The 17,877-nt window shown below is 42.9% G+C and overlaps 1 protein-coding gene across 13 annotated transcripts in view; it reads left to right on the top strand.

Annotated features, from left to right (window-relative positions):
* The window catches only part of MACROD2 (mono-ADP ribosylhydrolase 2), a 1,003,459-nt gene extending 986,965 nt beyond the window's left edge, over positions 1 to 16,494 (top strand). For 8 of the 13 annotated variants that reach the window (XM_068940419.1, XM_068940427.1, XM_068940420.1 and 5 more), the window contains 3 exons: positions 3,337 to 3,423; positions 9,524 to 9,592; positions 12,423 to 16,494. In XM_068940419.1, the coding sequence (XP_068796520.1) occupies positions 3,337 to 3,423; positions 9,524 to 9,585 (149 nt within the window). In that variant the 3' untranslated portion in view covers positions 9,586 to 9,592; positions 12,423 to 16,494. The remainder of the gene's footprint in view (positions 1 to 3,336; positions 3,424 to 9,523; positions 9,593 to 12,422) is intronic. The other 5 variants (XM_068940428.1, XM_068940429.1, XM_068940425.1 and 2 more) reach the window with 1 other exon arrangement.
* Positions 16,495 to 17,877: the final 1,383 nt, after the last annotated feature.

Below are 17,877 nucleotides of genomic sequence, written 5' to 3'. Positions count from 1 at the left end.
ACAATTGTGTATTAACTGTAACCGCATGGAGCTATGGACAGCTTGTGACTGTAAGGGAGAAAAAGATTAAATAACAGTATGGAGATTTCCATGTTCCTAGCAAAGATTCGTCTTATGTATTGAAAAACGCTTGGAGCCATCCTTCCCTGAACTTGTAAGCCTGTTGTCACTTACTGCTTTGCTAGTTGCATAAGCAGCCTCCAAAGGGTTATGGTAATCAACTCTGGCAGTGGTGCAATTGGAAATGGTAACTGAAATTGAAAGTGGTGTCTCCTAGGCTCCCTCTCGCTCAGTAACTCTCATCTCCTGCTCCGAGTCCTGAAATACATCTCGTGTTTGTGCTCTAACCTCTAGCAATCAAAGTAAGGAGCGGGGGAGCCTCCAGAGTGATTTGGTTGTCAGGGTGGTTCTTGTTCTGATCAGATGCTGCTGTTTAGGGGGAACGGGCTCATTTCTGGGTGGCACGCAGTCTTATTGCACAGCAAGGAAGAAGCTTTTTGGATAATCCTTCTTCCACGTGCTTGTCAGCATAGTGAGCGCTCCTGCCCCCCACCCACAATGATCGCGAGGGACAAAATGAAGACTTATATTAGCAGGGTTTCAAAGTCTGTCTGAAAACCAGCTGCTCCAATGTACAGGCTTCCTCCCAAGGTTTGCAGTGGGATTCAGCTTTGTTCGGGTTTAAAAAATCTTCTTCCTCATTTGTCCCTGAACATTGCTTCTCACTATCATTTTGTTGCTGATAATATCCAGTAATCAACATAGGCCATACCAACCCCAGTATAGCCATAATGCGTTCCCGGTGGGGATAGGGAATCAGCTATTGAGACTCGGAAAGAAGACAAAAATGCAGAACATGCATTAGTGTTCTCCTGACAATGTTTATGGCCCGCCACCCTTTGAAAACTGATTTTGCAAATTTGCTACTGTTGTTACTCATTCCAGTCTCTCCCCAGGGCTGCTCCAGGCTCACCTCGATCCAGCCCTGAGACGCAAGCCGCTAGCTTTTGGCGTTGAGGGCCCTCAACTCCTTCTGCTTTCATCCATGCAGCAGAAGCCCTAATTAGCACATGTGCACATTTGTGCACACGCACAAAACGTCTTGCCTTGTATAAAGCTCTGTCTTCACCTAGCACAGTGCCAATAATCCTTTGCACCTGTCAGCTGCATGAGTGAATTTCTGAAATTGAACCTGAGAAACCTTTCATCAGCATGGTGAAGCCAGGCATGCTGGCTAGTTAATGGGGGGTCTTGGCTAGGACCTGGGAACTTCGCACAGGCGTCTTTAGGAACTGACAGCAGCGGAGCAGCTAGGCATCTCTGGCTGTTACAGAAACCGGGAGCTAAGATACAACCTGTCATATCATGTCTACTCTATTTGGTTAATAGACTGTGGTTTAGAGGAGGCAAAGTCTGCTTTACAGACATCAGCTGCCAGTCTGAACGTGCTGGTACTTAGCAGGGCTCCTGAATGCACGCAGCAGACATCTGGGGCGTCTTGGTAGGAAATGTTGTGTTCACTGCAGGCTGCACTCATTGCGGGGTGGTTGTTCTTTTTTCCAAAACTTTGGTTTTTAATAGCCATTTCCCCAAGCTAATCAAAATGTAGCACAACCGGAATGAGATCATTCAATGTATCCTCCTTGATTAATCAGTGCTTTGATAGTCATCCAAATTTCATATTGATTTTGCTAGAAGAAGTCGGTCAGGGATTTTGGATGTCCGTTCTCAGCCTTGTACCTGACAAGTTCCTGGCACGTGCGGATGCTGCCACAAGGGAGTGACAGGGATTTTGTCCTTTGTGCGTGTTTAAGAGAGCAGTGGGCAATGGGCTGAGAAAATGTAGGCCTGTTAGTGGGTAACAACCCTCCAGAGAGCGCCGCGTTCGCTCTCACGACGTGTCGGGAGCAGCGTCAGGGATCTGACGTTCGTGCAGAGTTGCCACCTCAGGCACGTGCTGATGCACCACGTATACAGCCGCAGATATTTGCAGACATGTCTTTCGTTCATGCGGGCAGACGATTTACACCAGTGAGGAGGAGGTGGCTTTGTTGATGTGATGATTTGCTTGCTGAAGGATTTCTCAAGTAGAAATGTTGACATGATCGGTGGCATCTCCATTGCTGTAAGGTCGTCTATCGTGCTTCCCCCCCGGCCCAGCTGGGGGCAGTTGGGCTTTCTAGTGGTTATTTTTGTTTCTTTCGGTATTTGCTGACTACTTGTTTTAGCATTTCTATGTTTAGTAAAAGCAGAGCGCACAGGAAGTTGCCTCTAAGACTAGCATTGCCAAGATGGCGAGCACAGAGGAGACTAAAATCGCCATTACAGTACGTTAGGATGCAGATACAATTAGAAAGAAAACCGACAGAAAACTTCAGTGTCCATAAATGTTTATGGACAAAATAAATGTAGCACATTGAAGTGCATTAAAAAAAAAAAAAATAGCTGTCCACAGAAAGGAGAAAGAGGTGTTTAAGTGACCTAGAATGTTTTATCTGTCTTTGTTGCTGAAGACATGAATGATTTCAGCTTAAAAGTAAGCCATTTTTGAAATGTTTCAGTCCTTGCTGTACTTTGCTGTCTCATAATAACAACCAAAATCTCTAGATTGCTTAGCAACTGATAGCTTGACATCCTGTAGTTTAGCCCCAGGACAGGTGCGAGAGGCTTTAGAGTTGCCACAAAAGTAGAAGTACCATGTTGGAAATTAACTTAAAATTGGCCTCTCCGCACTCTAAATGGTAGGATATTAGGAGCTATGTATGAAACAGCAAAAACACTATTTTTTTTCCATTTCAAATATTGCTACGAGATTGAATCTAAGTTTCGAGACAAGCCTGAGGCAGAAGAGAGAAAAATGTGGAGTTCCAGCAACAAAATGCATTTTCCTAAATTCAAATTCGAGTTTGTATCTGACTTCCCAGAATGTTTGAACTCTCACTGTGTCTGTTTTTATTCTGCTAGCTACAGAAATTTTTTAAGTGTGATTAGGTCCCTATCGTATATTGCATTTTACAAGCAGAAGAGGTTCTTCAAAAATGATGAGAAAAGAATGGCAGGGAGGCAGCAGCACACACTGTGATGTGATTTTAATAATCCTGGTTACAAAAGAGTGCAGATCATTACAAATATTCAAGCAATTATTTTCAAACCATGTTCCTCCCTCTACCTCCTCTACCCTTTTCTCTAACGGCTGCTACTGTACAGCAGCAGAGTCTATAAAAGTAAGAGCATACCAGAGGAAAAAGGAAAAAAATGGCATACAGAGTCTGAGAATTATACATTAATCAGGTGCTGTAGGTATTGATTTTTTTCCTTCTTTGGCTTGTCTTATAGGAGAAATGCAAGAGAAAGAGGAAACTTCTGCAGAGCCTATGAAAGTTGAAATTTCTTCTGAAGCAGCAGATGTTTCAAATAATGATGGTATGTTGCTCCAATGTTTTAGCTGTCTGAAGTGCATACATAGCATACCTTTCTAGGACTTGTTTATACAGTTCAAAAAAGGGAGAAATATGTTTGTAATCTCTGCTGCTGAGTCTTCTGAGAGTTTATGCCATCTCTACTGTCAGCTGCTAGAGGCTTATGAATTTTTTTAGCAATTATATCTAGATCTTTCAGGTCTAGATCCGCATTCCTAATGGCCTATTAAGATTCAATGGAGTATGTTTCCCATAAAATTGACCCATAGGACTTCCTTGGAAATCTAGTGGAAGTACCTTTTCAGCACCATGCCACTGCTTTTCTAATCACCTCAGTTCACCTATTCAATTGGTATATTCAGTCTGCTCTCCTTTGAACTAGGCCATAATTTGGGTGTACTGTAACATTGATTTGGAAATTGATTTGGCCAAGATGTATCTGGTTATGTCTAGAAGTCAGAAGAGAATATTTCTGAAAATCTCTCTGCTAGGGCGTAACTCTGTCACGGTGGAAGTATTGCTTATATTACTGTGAACTCATATGTAGACCTCTAATCAATATTAAGGTCCTTCTAGCTCAGAGCTGACTTCCCTTCCTGCTTCTTCAGCATTTCTATATAGTTCAATCTGGTGGAAAATGGAAGTTGTCTCTGAAGAAATTTACTACTAATAAAACAATAAGGATTTTGAGACATAACAGAGGTTCTGGTCAGGTTTGTGAACATTATCGACCTGAATCTACCGGCTTGGAACTCAACAAAATTTTTTTGTCATTGACGTCAATGAGAGGATGATCTAAGTTCTAGCAAAGCCCTGGCAAGGGTTGAGTCCTGGGACCCTGCTCCAGCTCTGAAGTGCTTAAGCAATTCATACGCTAAAAAATGAACTTCTGGGTTCTTACCATGCATAAAGAAGCCTGAATCAGTGTGCTTTGATTTTTTTGAGACAAACCCTTTCTGACTCTTCTAGACTGGCTCTTATAGCTTAATAAAACTGCGTAAGGGGCTGTCTCAGCTGTCACTCGGTGGGTCCTCTTTCTGCTCCAAGAGACAGTGTCTTTGGAATTGGGCTTCCAGTTCCAGTTTTGTTGTATATTATCATGAAGTGATTCCCTTCTGTAGTGGAGACTGATGGTGATTCATCCTTCAACCTCTTTAGCATTTACTTAGTACAAATTCAAGGCATACTTTTTACATATGAAATAATAGAAGATGAAATAATTATTTTCTTTTTGTTACTAATTACACAAAAAATCTAACATTGATTTCCTTTCTCTGATGTCATACCATGCCACAACATTTGACTCAGTGGCTGACTGTGATATTGGACTCTAAAGAAGTTTTTGCAAGAATAGGAGAAGAAAGCATCCATAATGGATTTTCTTTTTTTAAATGCGAGAGACTGTGCTGTTACTAGGACAGGTGCAGAATAAAACCAAAAGAGCCCTCCCTCCTCATTCCCTGAACAAGCCAACCAAAAAATTCACAGTGACATTAAAATATTTTCATTTCTGGTCCCTGGAATGGTCTGGGGTACTTAGTGAAAACAAATCAAAATTTTGTAAAAGAATATCTGTAGGGATTTCCCCCTGGAAAGGAAAGTGATCACAGGGCTACTCCGATGCGTGCTGTAGCAGAGCACAGCTGGTTCAGCTGCCAGATAGCTTCTGCAGTGATGATCTTAATAGGTTTCTTTGTTTCAGTTGTTGCTTGTATTGTAAGGGCTTTTACATTTAACTCATCTTGTAACTTCCTTTTCTGTGAACTTTCTAAGTTGTACAGAAGGACAGGAATAGGGTGTCTACTAAGGCTGCAGAAAAGTACTCCGATATTAAGAAAAGTCTTCATTTCTTCACAGCTTAAGTTGCTATTGGGATCACAGTACAGGGTTGTTTTTTCATGGGGTCATATACCACATGCTGAAAAAAAAAACCACAGAAAGGATCAAAACCCTCATTCTTTGTTTTCGCTTAAGGGTTAAATTTCACTGACAAAAAAACTGAGGATTTTCTAAATGTGCTGGGTACTGGTTGAGATGAAAAAAACCACACATGCAAAAAGGTTTCCTGTGACAGTAATTTTTATGCAAATTGCCTATTTTTTCTCTGGTCCCCTTCCTCTGCCCAGGAGAGCTCATCGCTTCACAGCTGAAAGCACAGGAATATATCAGTAGGTACCCCTCAGCAGCCTGGCTCTTGTTTTTTAATTTCGTGTAGCATGTCACAGCGAAAAGCTTTATAAATGCATCGAGTTTAGACAGATGAGGTAGATCTCAGTATTGGTTCCTCTAGTAGGCAGGGCTGTAATAGTGATATATTTCAGAAATTACTATTATTTGAAAGCTGGGCGTGATACTCCCTCAGAAAAGCTGTCAGGGTGTGCGTGTAAGCCTGACGAGTTATGTATCTGTGTATATAGAGATATACAGGTAGGTGCTGGCAATCGCTGTCGGCAACCAGAGCAAAAATCCCTGGATCCGGTGTTACTTGTACCCAGGGCAGATGTGCTGATTAGTATTCCTAATGACTGATGACTGCGAAAGATGCTTTTGGTGATAGGTTTTCTAGACAGTGTTTCTCTGCTGGCGTTTTTTTTTTTTTTAATCCCACCAAAGCTTCGAAGATTACGAAGGTAGATGTTAGTTTCCAGCTGGTATTAGGTGGATCAGACTGCTCACTCCTTTAATAACGGGGTTACTCGTTCGTTCTTTTTATTTCAAGTCTTTGGAAAGCTGCGTCTTGACTTGGTGACACAATAGGAGGAAAGAAAAAGATGAAAGGGTCTCAAAGGAAGTGTCAAAGCGAAAACTTCGAATTGTTTCGTAAGCCGATGCCAGCTGATGAATGAGATAGCAGTAACCTGACCTTCACGTGATTTGCAGAAGCAATATAAAAGCAAGATCTCAAACAGCTACCACCATCCTGCATTTTATGTTGTTGGTGTAATATCTAAGAAACAAGTAACTACCAAGTAAAAAGATGCACATATCCCCTCGCAGCACAGTAGGTTTGATTCAAAATAGGCACAGTTATCTCTCCTAAACAATCTGCAGTTATAGTTAAATGTGCTATAGCTAAGTTACATAAATGCAAAGTGAAACATTGTTTAGGAAGCAGCTGAAGAAATAGATTATTTCTGCAATATGAGTCTGACAGAGCTCCTGTTTAAATCAATGCAATAATACTTTTCTTTCATCTGCCAGCCAGGTCTGCAGCGTAATATCCTTTGGGGGAAGAATGCTCTCTCTCACACAGGCAACTCTAAACTTAGTTTTCCATTCTCCCATTTACCTGTCTTTTTTACTTAGATGATGAGCTGTAACTCCTAGCTACTTGACCTTTAAGAGGATGCCTTGCTGCTGAACTGCATCCCCCAGTTCAGCAGAAACGGCAGCGCTTTAACTGAAGCGTGCTATGTGCTGGGTTCTTTCAGCACCGCTCGGCTCCTCTTTGGGGGCACTTGCTTGCTTTTGAGGGGAAACCCCCCTCGAGTCATCATCTGAGAGCTGCCAGAGAGTTCACAGATGGAGAGAGGAGGTGTGGACAGGCACTCCCCAGCAGGTCAGCATTCAAGAGGAACCAGAACGCAACGGCGCAGAGAAAGGTCCGATTCCCCTGCAAAGCCCGCCATGCTTCCCTGCAGCAGGGGGAGCGGGTAAAACTGAATTTAGGAGACGGGCAACCTCCTTGAACTTGAGCTTGAGATGCTGACCTTCTGGCCTTTGTACTGTGATGCTGCAGGTGTAAAAAGACTGCTAACTTACGTTAGGAGTTTAACGCTTCCGAAAACCTTGGTAAAAGGCGAGAAGGCCGTTTGTGGCTTGTGATATGGACGGATGTAGCTCACACGGGGCTAACCATGTAGGTCTGCCGCTAACTCGTGCTGGCCTGTGAGTCACATCCCCTGCGTTCCCAGTGGCAGTTCTTCTATCTGCGTTTGCTGTACGTCCTCTATTGCTGTGCTGTTTTGCCAGCTAAATATAGAGGATTGTGTAGGTGGCCATGCAGTGACATCTGTTGTTGGGTTCACCCAGTGGTCTGAAGAAGCTTGTCCTTCAGTTATAAGATCTTCCTGTCCCTGTCAGCATCAGTGCAAAGAGCTGAGCTTAGTCACAAACGCAGCAAAATGCTAATAACAAAACATGCAGGTGCCGTAGCACTTCCGAGCAATCGCTCAGCTTCCGCAAGTACAGTGCATTTTTTTTCTCCGGTGATTCAAGATGCCCATCTGCGATTTCCACTGGCAAAACAATACGATTTGGGGATTTTGTTTCTTTCCTGCTGGTGGGGGCTCTAAGTTTCAGAACGCTTGCAGAGCCTGAGTCCCATTGCAGGGTTTCTCCTGCATGAGAAGGACGGGATGAGGTTGCTTTTAAAGCACGCCTGGGCAGTCCGTAATTTGGCCATCTGAACATGGTGTGCTACCTGCAGGAGCAGGGTAGGCTGCTTGTAACCATTAACAAGGAACAGGGGAAAGGAGGTATACTCATTTTGGATGCTGACAGAGCTTAACCTCAGGTTTCAAATGAAACTTTCATTCTGAAAGCGACCTCTGTAAAATTGTGAGCGAAGCCTTATGGTACTTTCAGAAAACCAAGCCAGTGAAACTGGCTGACATAATGAGGCTGAGCAAGGCTGCTGTCATCAGTGCGCAGCAGCCTTTCCTTAATGATTTTTTATTAAGCATCCTGTCTTTGCTATGCAAATGCATATAAAGAACACAACATAGCTAAATGCGATGTGCATCAGAGCTCCATAATCAGGAGCCGGATACTTTTCTTATTATTCATTGCATACATCCAGGAAGCCATTACACTATCTGTTCTGCATATGTATGATGAATAATTTACAAATAATTCATCAAAATCCTAACAGGTGTATTGACATGATATTGACTCAGAGATCATACTGCCTGGCTCAAAGTAGCACAGTTATTGATTTTGGTTTTTTCCCCCCGTCATCTTCCCTTAATTTCTAAATCTTTCATTCAGATTTGGGTTTTCTCCCTGTCGCTCACAACAAATGACCTGTATGTTATTCTGCAGTTGATACCACAATATGAAACAAAGTTTTTTCAAAAGAAGTATTAATATAAATGGCCTCATTAAAATTAATTCCAGAACAAATGCTAATACTAAAAACGCATCTCCCGAAGTAAACCCTTTGTATTCAGTCTAGATAGGACCGATCCCGCATGGCATAGTTTATGTGGCATTTTTGACAAAAGTCATATTGAAATGAATTTAAGCCTTCTATTTAAATTGTGTCTTGTTTTCAGTAATTTTAAATGAAAAAAAAAAAGGTTGTTTTCATAAATTAATAGTACACTAGTAAGTATAGGAATATTTCTCCTGAATCTTCTTGTAGGCTACAGCAATTTGCAGTTGAAGAACATCCTGAGGCAGCGTCTCTGTAATTAGAGGTGGAGCCACATTCAGGCCACAGCTCAGTCCAGGTTCCCACCTGGAACTTAGTCAAAAGCCTGAGGATGTTCAAATCAAAAATTTGGCTACCGCTGCCAAAGGCTCTGTGCAAGGAATCCTTTCTGAGGTGATGAAAGGAAGTGAAGAGATCTGCAGACCTCATTAGCATGGCTGATACGAAAAACCTCCCTGTCAGGTGCTAAGAAATGCTTATGCATCTGTTGAACCCTCTAACCACGGCACAGTGACGCTCCAGTAGTAATGGGCAAAGGTCAAGACCACGTAGTCCAGTGAAACTCTAAATCACCCTTTGGAGGTACCTGTATCTCTGCCTGTGGTCTACAGAGACAGAGGAGGGTGATTAAGCTGCTCAGTTAGGCACCTCAGTTAGGTGCCAAAGTCAAACTGGATGAATTTGGGCCAAAAGGAAACGCTAGATCAGGAGGCTGGCATTTCTGGAGATACTGGAGCGTACACCCTTGCAGAACGGTTCGTCAGGGTTTCCCTGTAACTATAGACAAAGATGGCTAGCCTAAGAGGCACTTCTGCAGATCTATGGCATTGAATTTTTAATGCAATAATTGAACTCTGTCCCCTTTGGGTTAGAAGCGGTTGTTACTCAATGTGATAAACTTAACATGTATTATGGATAGAATTTGACAACTGTCTTGTTTTGTTTTCAGCTGAAATGAATAGTCAGGTTGAAAGTATAAACGACCGTACAGAAACAGAGCCGGAAGCTTAACTACTAGGTAAGACACTTATGGCTGTTTTCCCCTTCATAGCAAGCGTGCGTTTCCCCTTCAGATTCCATTTGAAAACTAGATTTAGAAATGACCATAATTAAAGTTAGACTTCACAAAAAAAAAAACAGAAAGCAAGACAAAACACAAAGAAAAAGAATTTGGCCAGTACAGCATATATTACACAAAAAAAAAAAAAAAACTAATAGACTTGAGTTGTCAAGTAAATATTATAGTAGCTTTCTGCAACTATAACGGATTTAGACAGTGCATGGTCTTAGATCATCAGAAGGCAAGACAGCACCAAGATAAGCAATGGAAGAGTAACTGAGTGAACAATTTTTGGCATTGCTTAGGAAAATGACAAGCAATTTATACTGCTTGGAACCAAGTTCAGTTCTGTGCAATCTGTATTCTGGGAACAACAGGTTCATGTCATGAGGGGTTTATTGCCCTTGGCTCTCCGATGCCTAACGTCACTTCTAACTACACTGCTGTAAAGCAAAGCAAAGTCAGGGAGCTGCTTTTTGGAGCCTTGCTGCTTTATACAGTGAGTGATGGTGCTATTGCAGGAGTGCACAACGGTTGTTATTGCCGCAGAATTGTTCATATACATAAACAGCTTCGTCCCTAGATAAAAATGATTAATTTGCTAGCAAGACTAAAGTCCAAGGCCTACCCTCAATTACCCTCAAACTGCCTGAAAAAGCAGTTGTGATTCCTATCTCAGCAATGCAGTTTTAAAGTGTTAATACGCAACACTCCCTCTGTGGAGAGTTATTATAAGATGCCAATATCATATACAGCAAGATGTGTTATTTATGCTTGTAATGGGATTTCATGTAGCTCAAGACCAAATATAGAAGCTTCACAACAGTGGCAGCTGTATCACAGAGATTTAAAATACAAGGTCTTATTACCGAGCATACCCCTTTGTCCTTGTCAGTATATTGACAATATGCTGCCGTGCTGCTGGAATGAGAAATATGGCTGATGGGGGCCCTCTTAAAAAGTATTGAAGCAAAACTAGAAAGAACCTTCGTAACCAAAATACAGCTTCCACAGTTTCTCCTGTTTACTTACCCTTTCCTAGCTTCTGTTTTTCTGCCCTGTTAAGGAAAGACAAGAAAAGACACCAGTAAAATCCTCACTGTTAAAAATGCATTGAAAGGTTAATACCCTGCATTGGCTTAAAAACTGTATGACAGTTATTACTGCTTTCGCATGATCTGAAGGAAGTCTATATTTCATGCTGCATTCTCCCATGGAAATTAATGTCTGGGAATGTTTTGGGTTGGAGTCCTTTTTGCTTTATGAAGGTGAAGTTCAGAAGAATAATACCACAATTAGCAGTGAATTAATAAATCTCTTCAATTCCACTGCAAGGCCTGGCTATACTGGCAGTATTCGGAAGCAAAGGGGCCTGAGCCAGGGGTACAAAATGGCTTTCCCAGCATTTTAATGGCACGTACAGGATTAGAAATAAGAATTGAATTCTTCCCAGCTCTCTACTTAAGTCCTCCTGACCCTGTTGCCACTGCCTTAATTGCAAGGAGTGGGTCCGTGGAGGAGGATTGATCAGCTTGTTAAACTTCAAAGCACAATGCTCTCCAGGGTCTTTGAGAGCCAAGGATATCCCTTTACTGTACTACTGTTTTAGTATTTTAATGTAGTATTTTTAAAAAACGTTGCAGGGTCAAGGTGTCTAGTAGGGCCTAGTAGGCACCAAGGCACCTACTGGAGCTGGGAGGTCTCTGACAGCGAAAACACAGGGCATAGTAGGTAGCATGTTGCTATGGGAAAAAAAGCAACCCTAATTAGTACTGTTGCTTTGCATCCCTGATTTCCGTGGCCGTGCTTGCTCTTGAAACCACGGCCGGAGACTCCCGCAGTTTGTTGGCACGTTCTGGCCAGCTTGTGGACTCCAGGATCACATCAGAGCTTCTTCAGGGCATTTTTATTTTAGGTCTGATGAGTGAGGTCTGGGTGAGCCAGTGTCCTCACGGCACCGCACGGCGCATTGGTACTACGGTGCTAGTAGTGGCTGGTAGGACGTATTTGTTTGCCAGTGAAGAAAAGCTGTGATTTTTAAAACGTGCCCAAAAGCTGCTTTCTGTGCAAAACACAGCGGTCAGGAAGCAGGGAAGAAGAAGGTAGTAAAACAATAGTTGGGGCCAGGGAAAGCAAGTCCTTGTGCAAACACGGAGAGGTTCACAGAGCACCGTGAGGAGGAAGGCACTGATGGGTCGTGGGTCATACCAACGGAAGAAAGGCCAGGCTGCCGCTTGGTCTCTTATCCCTCGCGGAGGCCAATTATTACCTTTGACTTGCTAATGGAATAAATGTGGAAGGCAGGAGGAGGCTGTAAGTCCTAGGTCAGCACCAGGGCTGAGCTGTGACAAGGGAGCAGGTGGATTAGCTGGGCACAAGCGGTCCCGTGGTTGGACGAGGCAACAAGCTGGGGGAGCATTTTGTGAGGTGGAGAAGGTAGTGGTGACTCCGAGAATAAATGCGTTGTGTGAAGCTACTGGCTAATTGTTATGGTAGCCTGTTAAGGCAGAAGTGTGCATGGAGCTTGTCAGCTTTTCCTTGGTGGGAAGGAGAAGTGCTGTCTGGTTACGCACCTGCAGGGTGCTACGCTCACGTGAGACACTGTAGAAATAATCCTATCTTTTACATGTAAATCTTATGACACGTACAAGGTCTGCACATGCGCCTGGAAAGGGAAACATTAGACAAGTGTGTTAAAAAGATTCGACTTTGGTTCTGTGAAGGCTTTTGATACCAGTTTGATGCACAGTGCCGTTTTTCTTTCTCTCTCTCTGTCCCCATCACGAAGGAGCGCCAACACGAGACGAGAAGAGCGGACGACGGCTGAACGGCAGGCACCGACATCGTACGGCATCATTGCGACTTCTCGGCAGAAAAGAGCACGCAGAGGTGCTCCGCGGGTTGGGAGGGGAGGGAGCTACGGGGAAATGACTCCTTGCTTTAATTTCTCTTTGTTCTTCATTGCATTTTGTTCTGTAAACCTGTTGGAAAGAAGCATAACTTCCCAGTTCTAACACTGTTTTGCAACCATCCCTGCAATTACAACAGTTTCTTCTGAACCATGAGTTCCTGTGTTATATTAGGTCTCTTTTCTTCCTCCCGGCTCATATTGTTAGCCCTTCCGGGCCCATCCCTTTTCGAGCATCTTTATCTTCTTTCCCAGTTCTGGTACTGTCTGCAGGCAACTTGTGGGAGCAAGTTTATCTTCCCCTCTTTTTTTTTTTTTCCTTTTCAGTTTTGGTTTTAAACTGTTCCCTAGGATATAAACGGAGATTTGCTGTGAGAACACAAACTGCCACAAAGGGTTATAATCCGCACACACTGATAAACAACAACCCTCCTTGTGCTAGGGATTTGCAAGAGAAGCTGCTCCAAAATCTCCCAAATATTGCTAGCCCACCTCCAGGCTTGTCCATCAGCGGCCAGCGCGCCGCGTGGCTGAGCCCTGCCTGCCGCAACGGGCGCTAGCTGGGCCCTTTCGGCCCGTGGGAGAGGCAGAGTTCGTGCATTAACTCTCTCATCTGGCTGACCCGGTGCGGCGGGATTTCCTGTCGCTCTGCTGCTTCCCAGCCCGAAGGAGGTATCTGCGGCCCGTTAAAGCTAAAACGTGCCCGGCGTACACCTTGTGCTGCGCCCGTTCGTGGCCTGGCAGGGATATCATACACAAATCACGCGCGTGGCCTTGGATAGTCAGTACCCCAAGTCAGTCTCCCTCTTTTCTAGTTACGCCTGCGCACCTCAAAACCAGTGCTCTAGGAACGTCCTTAAAATACTAGTAGGCAACAGATATCTACCTGACCCTGTGAGTGATGGAGGATAACAGGCATTCTGCATGCCAGACACCTTTAAATATGGCTTCTAGCTTTAACAACTTCACACTGTATTTTGTGTGAGCCCTCATTACATTTTCTACTGCATATGCATGATTTTTTTTTTAATTAGAAAAAAAAGCAATTAACAGTTATTTGGATAAGAATGTCTCGCCATATGTCAATTGTTCTGCCAGCAAATGCTGCGCTGAAATTTTTTGAAAAGGAACAAAGAGGTCTTAACATACATTTCTCAACTACGCTGTAAATGAACTCGATAGACAATACGCAGGCAGGATGGAAGAACATGCAGCCTGTGTCCAGGATATGATGTGCTACAAAACCTTAGAATTTTACAATGCTGCTGGTAATAATCTGGGCATTTTAAACAAAGTAATTGTGGTTCTCCCCCTTCCCCCCACCTCTAGAAAATATACAGAAATCCCCAAATAGTTATTTACTAGCTGGCCGGAAAAAAAAAAAAAAAAACCCCAAGGTGAAAAGACATGGAAATATATCCATCCTACTGTGATCTAGGTTTATCCTAGCTATAGTAGGTTTGGTAATAGAATTCATGCTGGTGTAACTGAGCAAAATGTGGCCCTAAATGCACATACCATTGGCTATAGCATTTGATGATGGCTCTGAGCTGCTGATTGATTTGAAAGGGTGTCAAGACAAACAATGATTAGAGAGGAAAATACTAACAACCCCCCCCCCCCCCCCCCCCCCCCCCCCCCCAGATTTCACTGTGAGAACGTGGCCCCGAGAAGCACTGCCTCCTGCTTTCCAGTGCACAGCTCTGGCCTATTTGCTTGCTGGGGGATCAGGAGGGTATTTCCACATGCCAGCTCCTGTGGCATTTTGACCTACATGACGCTAGTGTTGGAGATGATCTGAGGGAGCAGCTTCATCGCGGATTTCTTTCTGGAGGTTGGTGGATATGTAACTCTGAAGGTGATCAGCTTTGGAAGAAACAAATGAGCTGAACTAAGCCTATTGATCAGTTTTACCGTATTGCTCGGTGATCCTAAATTTGCTAGATCTGATGCCTCTAGCCACACGTTTTGGACTCCCTGTTCCCGTTGAAGCCTCTGTGCTCGTTTCCTTTCCCATCCCTGTTAGCTTGACAGAACGTGTCTTTTGCTCTGTGAGTTTTTTTCCTGCTGTTCCTTCACCTTGTTTCCAGCCAATTCCAGTTTTGCAGTCGGACTGTAAATCTGCGTGATGCACACCTCGTATGTTGTTCTGTGTTTTCTGTATCCGATGGTTCTGGTTTAATCAATCTGTCATAACAGAAAGGGGAGGAGTGGTAAAATGTCTCAGGTGGAAGGGGAATAAATGCATTAGGTGTCTCCCATATCAATTCTCCTTCTGTGTGTTCCCTGGGAAAAGACAAGGATCGAAGGGCTCCCTTTATCTAGGAAGGTGAGGGAACCGCCTCCATGGGGCAGGGAGTGAATCTGGAAAATGAGTTGCTTTGAGCTGTTCAAAACATCTAGGGAAACCTGGACAGCCATGTCCTCAGCTGGTGTTAGTTGACCTCAGGAGAGCTATGATAATTTATCCAACTGAGTATCCAGTCCTCTGCATCTAATTCTGATGATGTTGCTGCCATGTGCAATGTTAAGTGAGCTGTAGGCTGCTGCTCGCCACGTATCCTGTGTCCCTCAGACAGTTGCAAGCCTCAGTTTTGGTGAGGGAGACAAAGAGCGAGCCTCTTGGGAGACTGACTATGGCCGTGCGGTGGGGTACAGAGAGGGATAAAGAATCCTTTAACGCCTTGTGAAGACTGATTGGAAAAAAAAATTAACTACAAAATTGCTTCACATTAGACACTCTCCTTATAACCCCTGACAGTAATTTCATTGCCATTTTCACTTAACCGTGCTCCTTGAACAGCAGCGAGCCTTTGGAACTGTGAAACGTTTGCCTGAGGATGCAGCAGCAGAGGGTGAAGCCAAGGCAGGAAGTGTAAAGTAAGAAAACATATGAGTTGATGATTAAATCCTTACAGTACAGTTTTCAGATATGCCTGTATCTTTCTTTCTTTCTTCAGGTGTTTTTTTTTTTTTTTTTTAACTAATCATAAACTGGGTCTGTTTAGGCAGTATGAGTTCTCCGGCTGAGTTTTTTAGTTACGGCTGAGCCAGGGCCCCTTATTGCAGTCTCCATCGATTTTGCTGGAGCTAGAGAAATGCAGAAAGTAGGCTCTGTAGAAGAATAAGAATCAAACCTGGAGTAACTCCAGTCTTGTGGATTTTGGTTTAAAACTAAAATTTGTTCCCAGTAGGTGGCATGAAGAGAACAGAAGCCCTTCAGTACCCGATGTTTGCATACAAAATATCAAACTCTGCTTTTAATGGTGTAGCTCCTATTTTTGAAAGTGCTCATCCCTACAATTAGGCACAATAATCCTCCAGCTAGTGACTGCTCTGATGATGGACGTGTTTCCTTTCATACAGACTTCCAAAGGAGATGTCTGAGACATTGTCTGTAGTACTGGGTCACATATTCACTGCAGCTAATTGTAAATCTTTCTATAAAGCACTGAAAAAGCCTCTTTGTGAATTAACACTGTTCTGCTTTATGCACTTAATTAAAAAAAAAAAAGACATTTCTCTATATGCGGTGCATGCCTGCTTTGCTTTTAAAACTGACAAACTTAGCAGAGTATGTTGGATCTATTTTCTTGGGGAATAGGGGTTTTTACCATATGATTCATTAAGGATTTGCCTTATCCTGACATTTGTGATATAAAGGAAAGTTAAAAAAAAAGTAATTTTCTTGATCAGACAAAAATATGTTTTTACTTAAATGCAAATAAATGTAGACTGTTGCTTGCAAAACGTCTTCTAATAGATGATATAATAGCTATATAGGTTAACACATGCCTCTTCTGTTATTCTGTCATTTACATGCTGAAGTTGCCTCTGGGTCTGTTATTTTTCCTTTTGTCTGTGCCATATATTGGAAAACTTAAAGAAATGATGCCTTCATACTACAATGTTTGTTAAAGCAAAATATTAATAAAAATAGTTCTGAGGACAAGGCAACGTTGCTTGTGTATTTTTCCCCCTAGCTTTGCTGATTATACAACAGTTGTTTTGGTCATTAATAATGGACATTTAAGGCTGGAAATGCAATTGCAAATGCGCACTGCCAATTCCTTATTTAACTATATCGCTCACAGGGTAGTTAAGTCTTGTGCGAAATGGATACCTCTGAGGGATTTTGGAAGGCACCAGGGACAGATAAGAATGAAAACTTTTCAGTTGGAAGGGGAAAAGGTTGATGATTGGCTTATCACATAACTAAACTGGCGATGTTATAAAAATCCTGGCAGTTACACGAGTCCTAATTCCCCAGGACTCTGCATTTTCTGTGCTGATTTCAGTACAGACATACAGATGTTGCAAAAATCAGAAAGGTGGCATTTTATCTTCCCACTACCCAAGTGTAAGTGTACAGGTCCTGTTTTACTCTTGTTATACAAGACCAAGGAGTTAATCATCAATAACTGATTTTTTTTTTCTTTTTTAGAGGCCTGGCTTTGCGTGTGCAAAGCTTTCTGAAAATTGGATCAGTTTAAGTTGTCTGAAATATGACTTCTCCTTGTCTAAAATCATTTGAGAACTGAATGGAGGAGGACAGGCACAGAAAATACTTGGCCGTGGGGAATGCCTACATCTTTTCTGGGTATGAGGCTGAACTGTCGTGTATTACTTTAGTAGCAGTGAGCTAACCTAAGAGCGAGAAGCATCGGTAATATCTGTAAAACAACATCTCACTGGTTTCAGTTCATAAAGCTATCACGGTTTTACTTTCCTTCACTCAGGAACTTTGCAGTCTAGCTGGAAGTGCCTGTTTTCGTCATTTTGTAACCAGGGTTCGCATGGTAACCCAAAACAATGGATTATTTTGCTCTGTGGCAGTCATACATTTTTTTAAATGAAAAAAAGTTAAATTTATCTATCATACAGGAGCAAACATTGCCCATCCCATCCTTTTTGTGTAGCACAAGCTGAGAGAAAACCTCCATTGCTTTGGAAGACGAAGGAGGACGTACGTTTGAAGCTGCTTGGATGTTGGTGCTACTGCATGTTTAGATGTGGACTAGGCATGCAGCAGGTGAGTCTGCTAGGATAAGATGAGTGATAAAGCCTACTTTGTCATATGCGTGGAGTCTCTTGCCAGACTGCCACCTCCCTCCAGACCGTGTTTGGAAAAGGGGTAGATTCGTGCATGGGCAATGAAATTCTGATGATGGTGTTTTGCTCCACTGATATTCAAGAGAGAAAGAAGGAATTTCACTCTAAGTCTGCAAATATGAAAGCCTAGCAACCCCTTCTGCTGTTACACCTGAGCATACTGATCAGCTTCCAGAAGAATCGGGTTGTCTTGCATAATTTCCATGTGAAGGCACACCAAGCT

The sequence above is a fragment of the Struthio camelus genome, chromosome 3 (assembly GCF_040807025.1).
Source record: "Struthio camelus isolate bStrCam1 chromosome 3, bStrCam1.hap1, whole genome shotgun sequence".
NCBI classification, from domain to species: Eukaryota; Metazoa; Chordata; class Aves; order Struthioniformes; family Struthionidae; genus Struthio; species Struthio camelus.
Note: the sequence above shows the minus strand (reverse complement) of the source record. Positions and strands in the feature narration are given on the sequence as shown.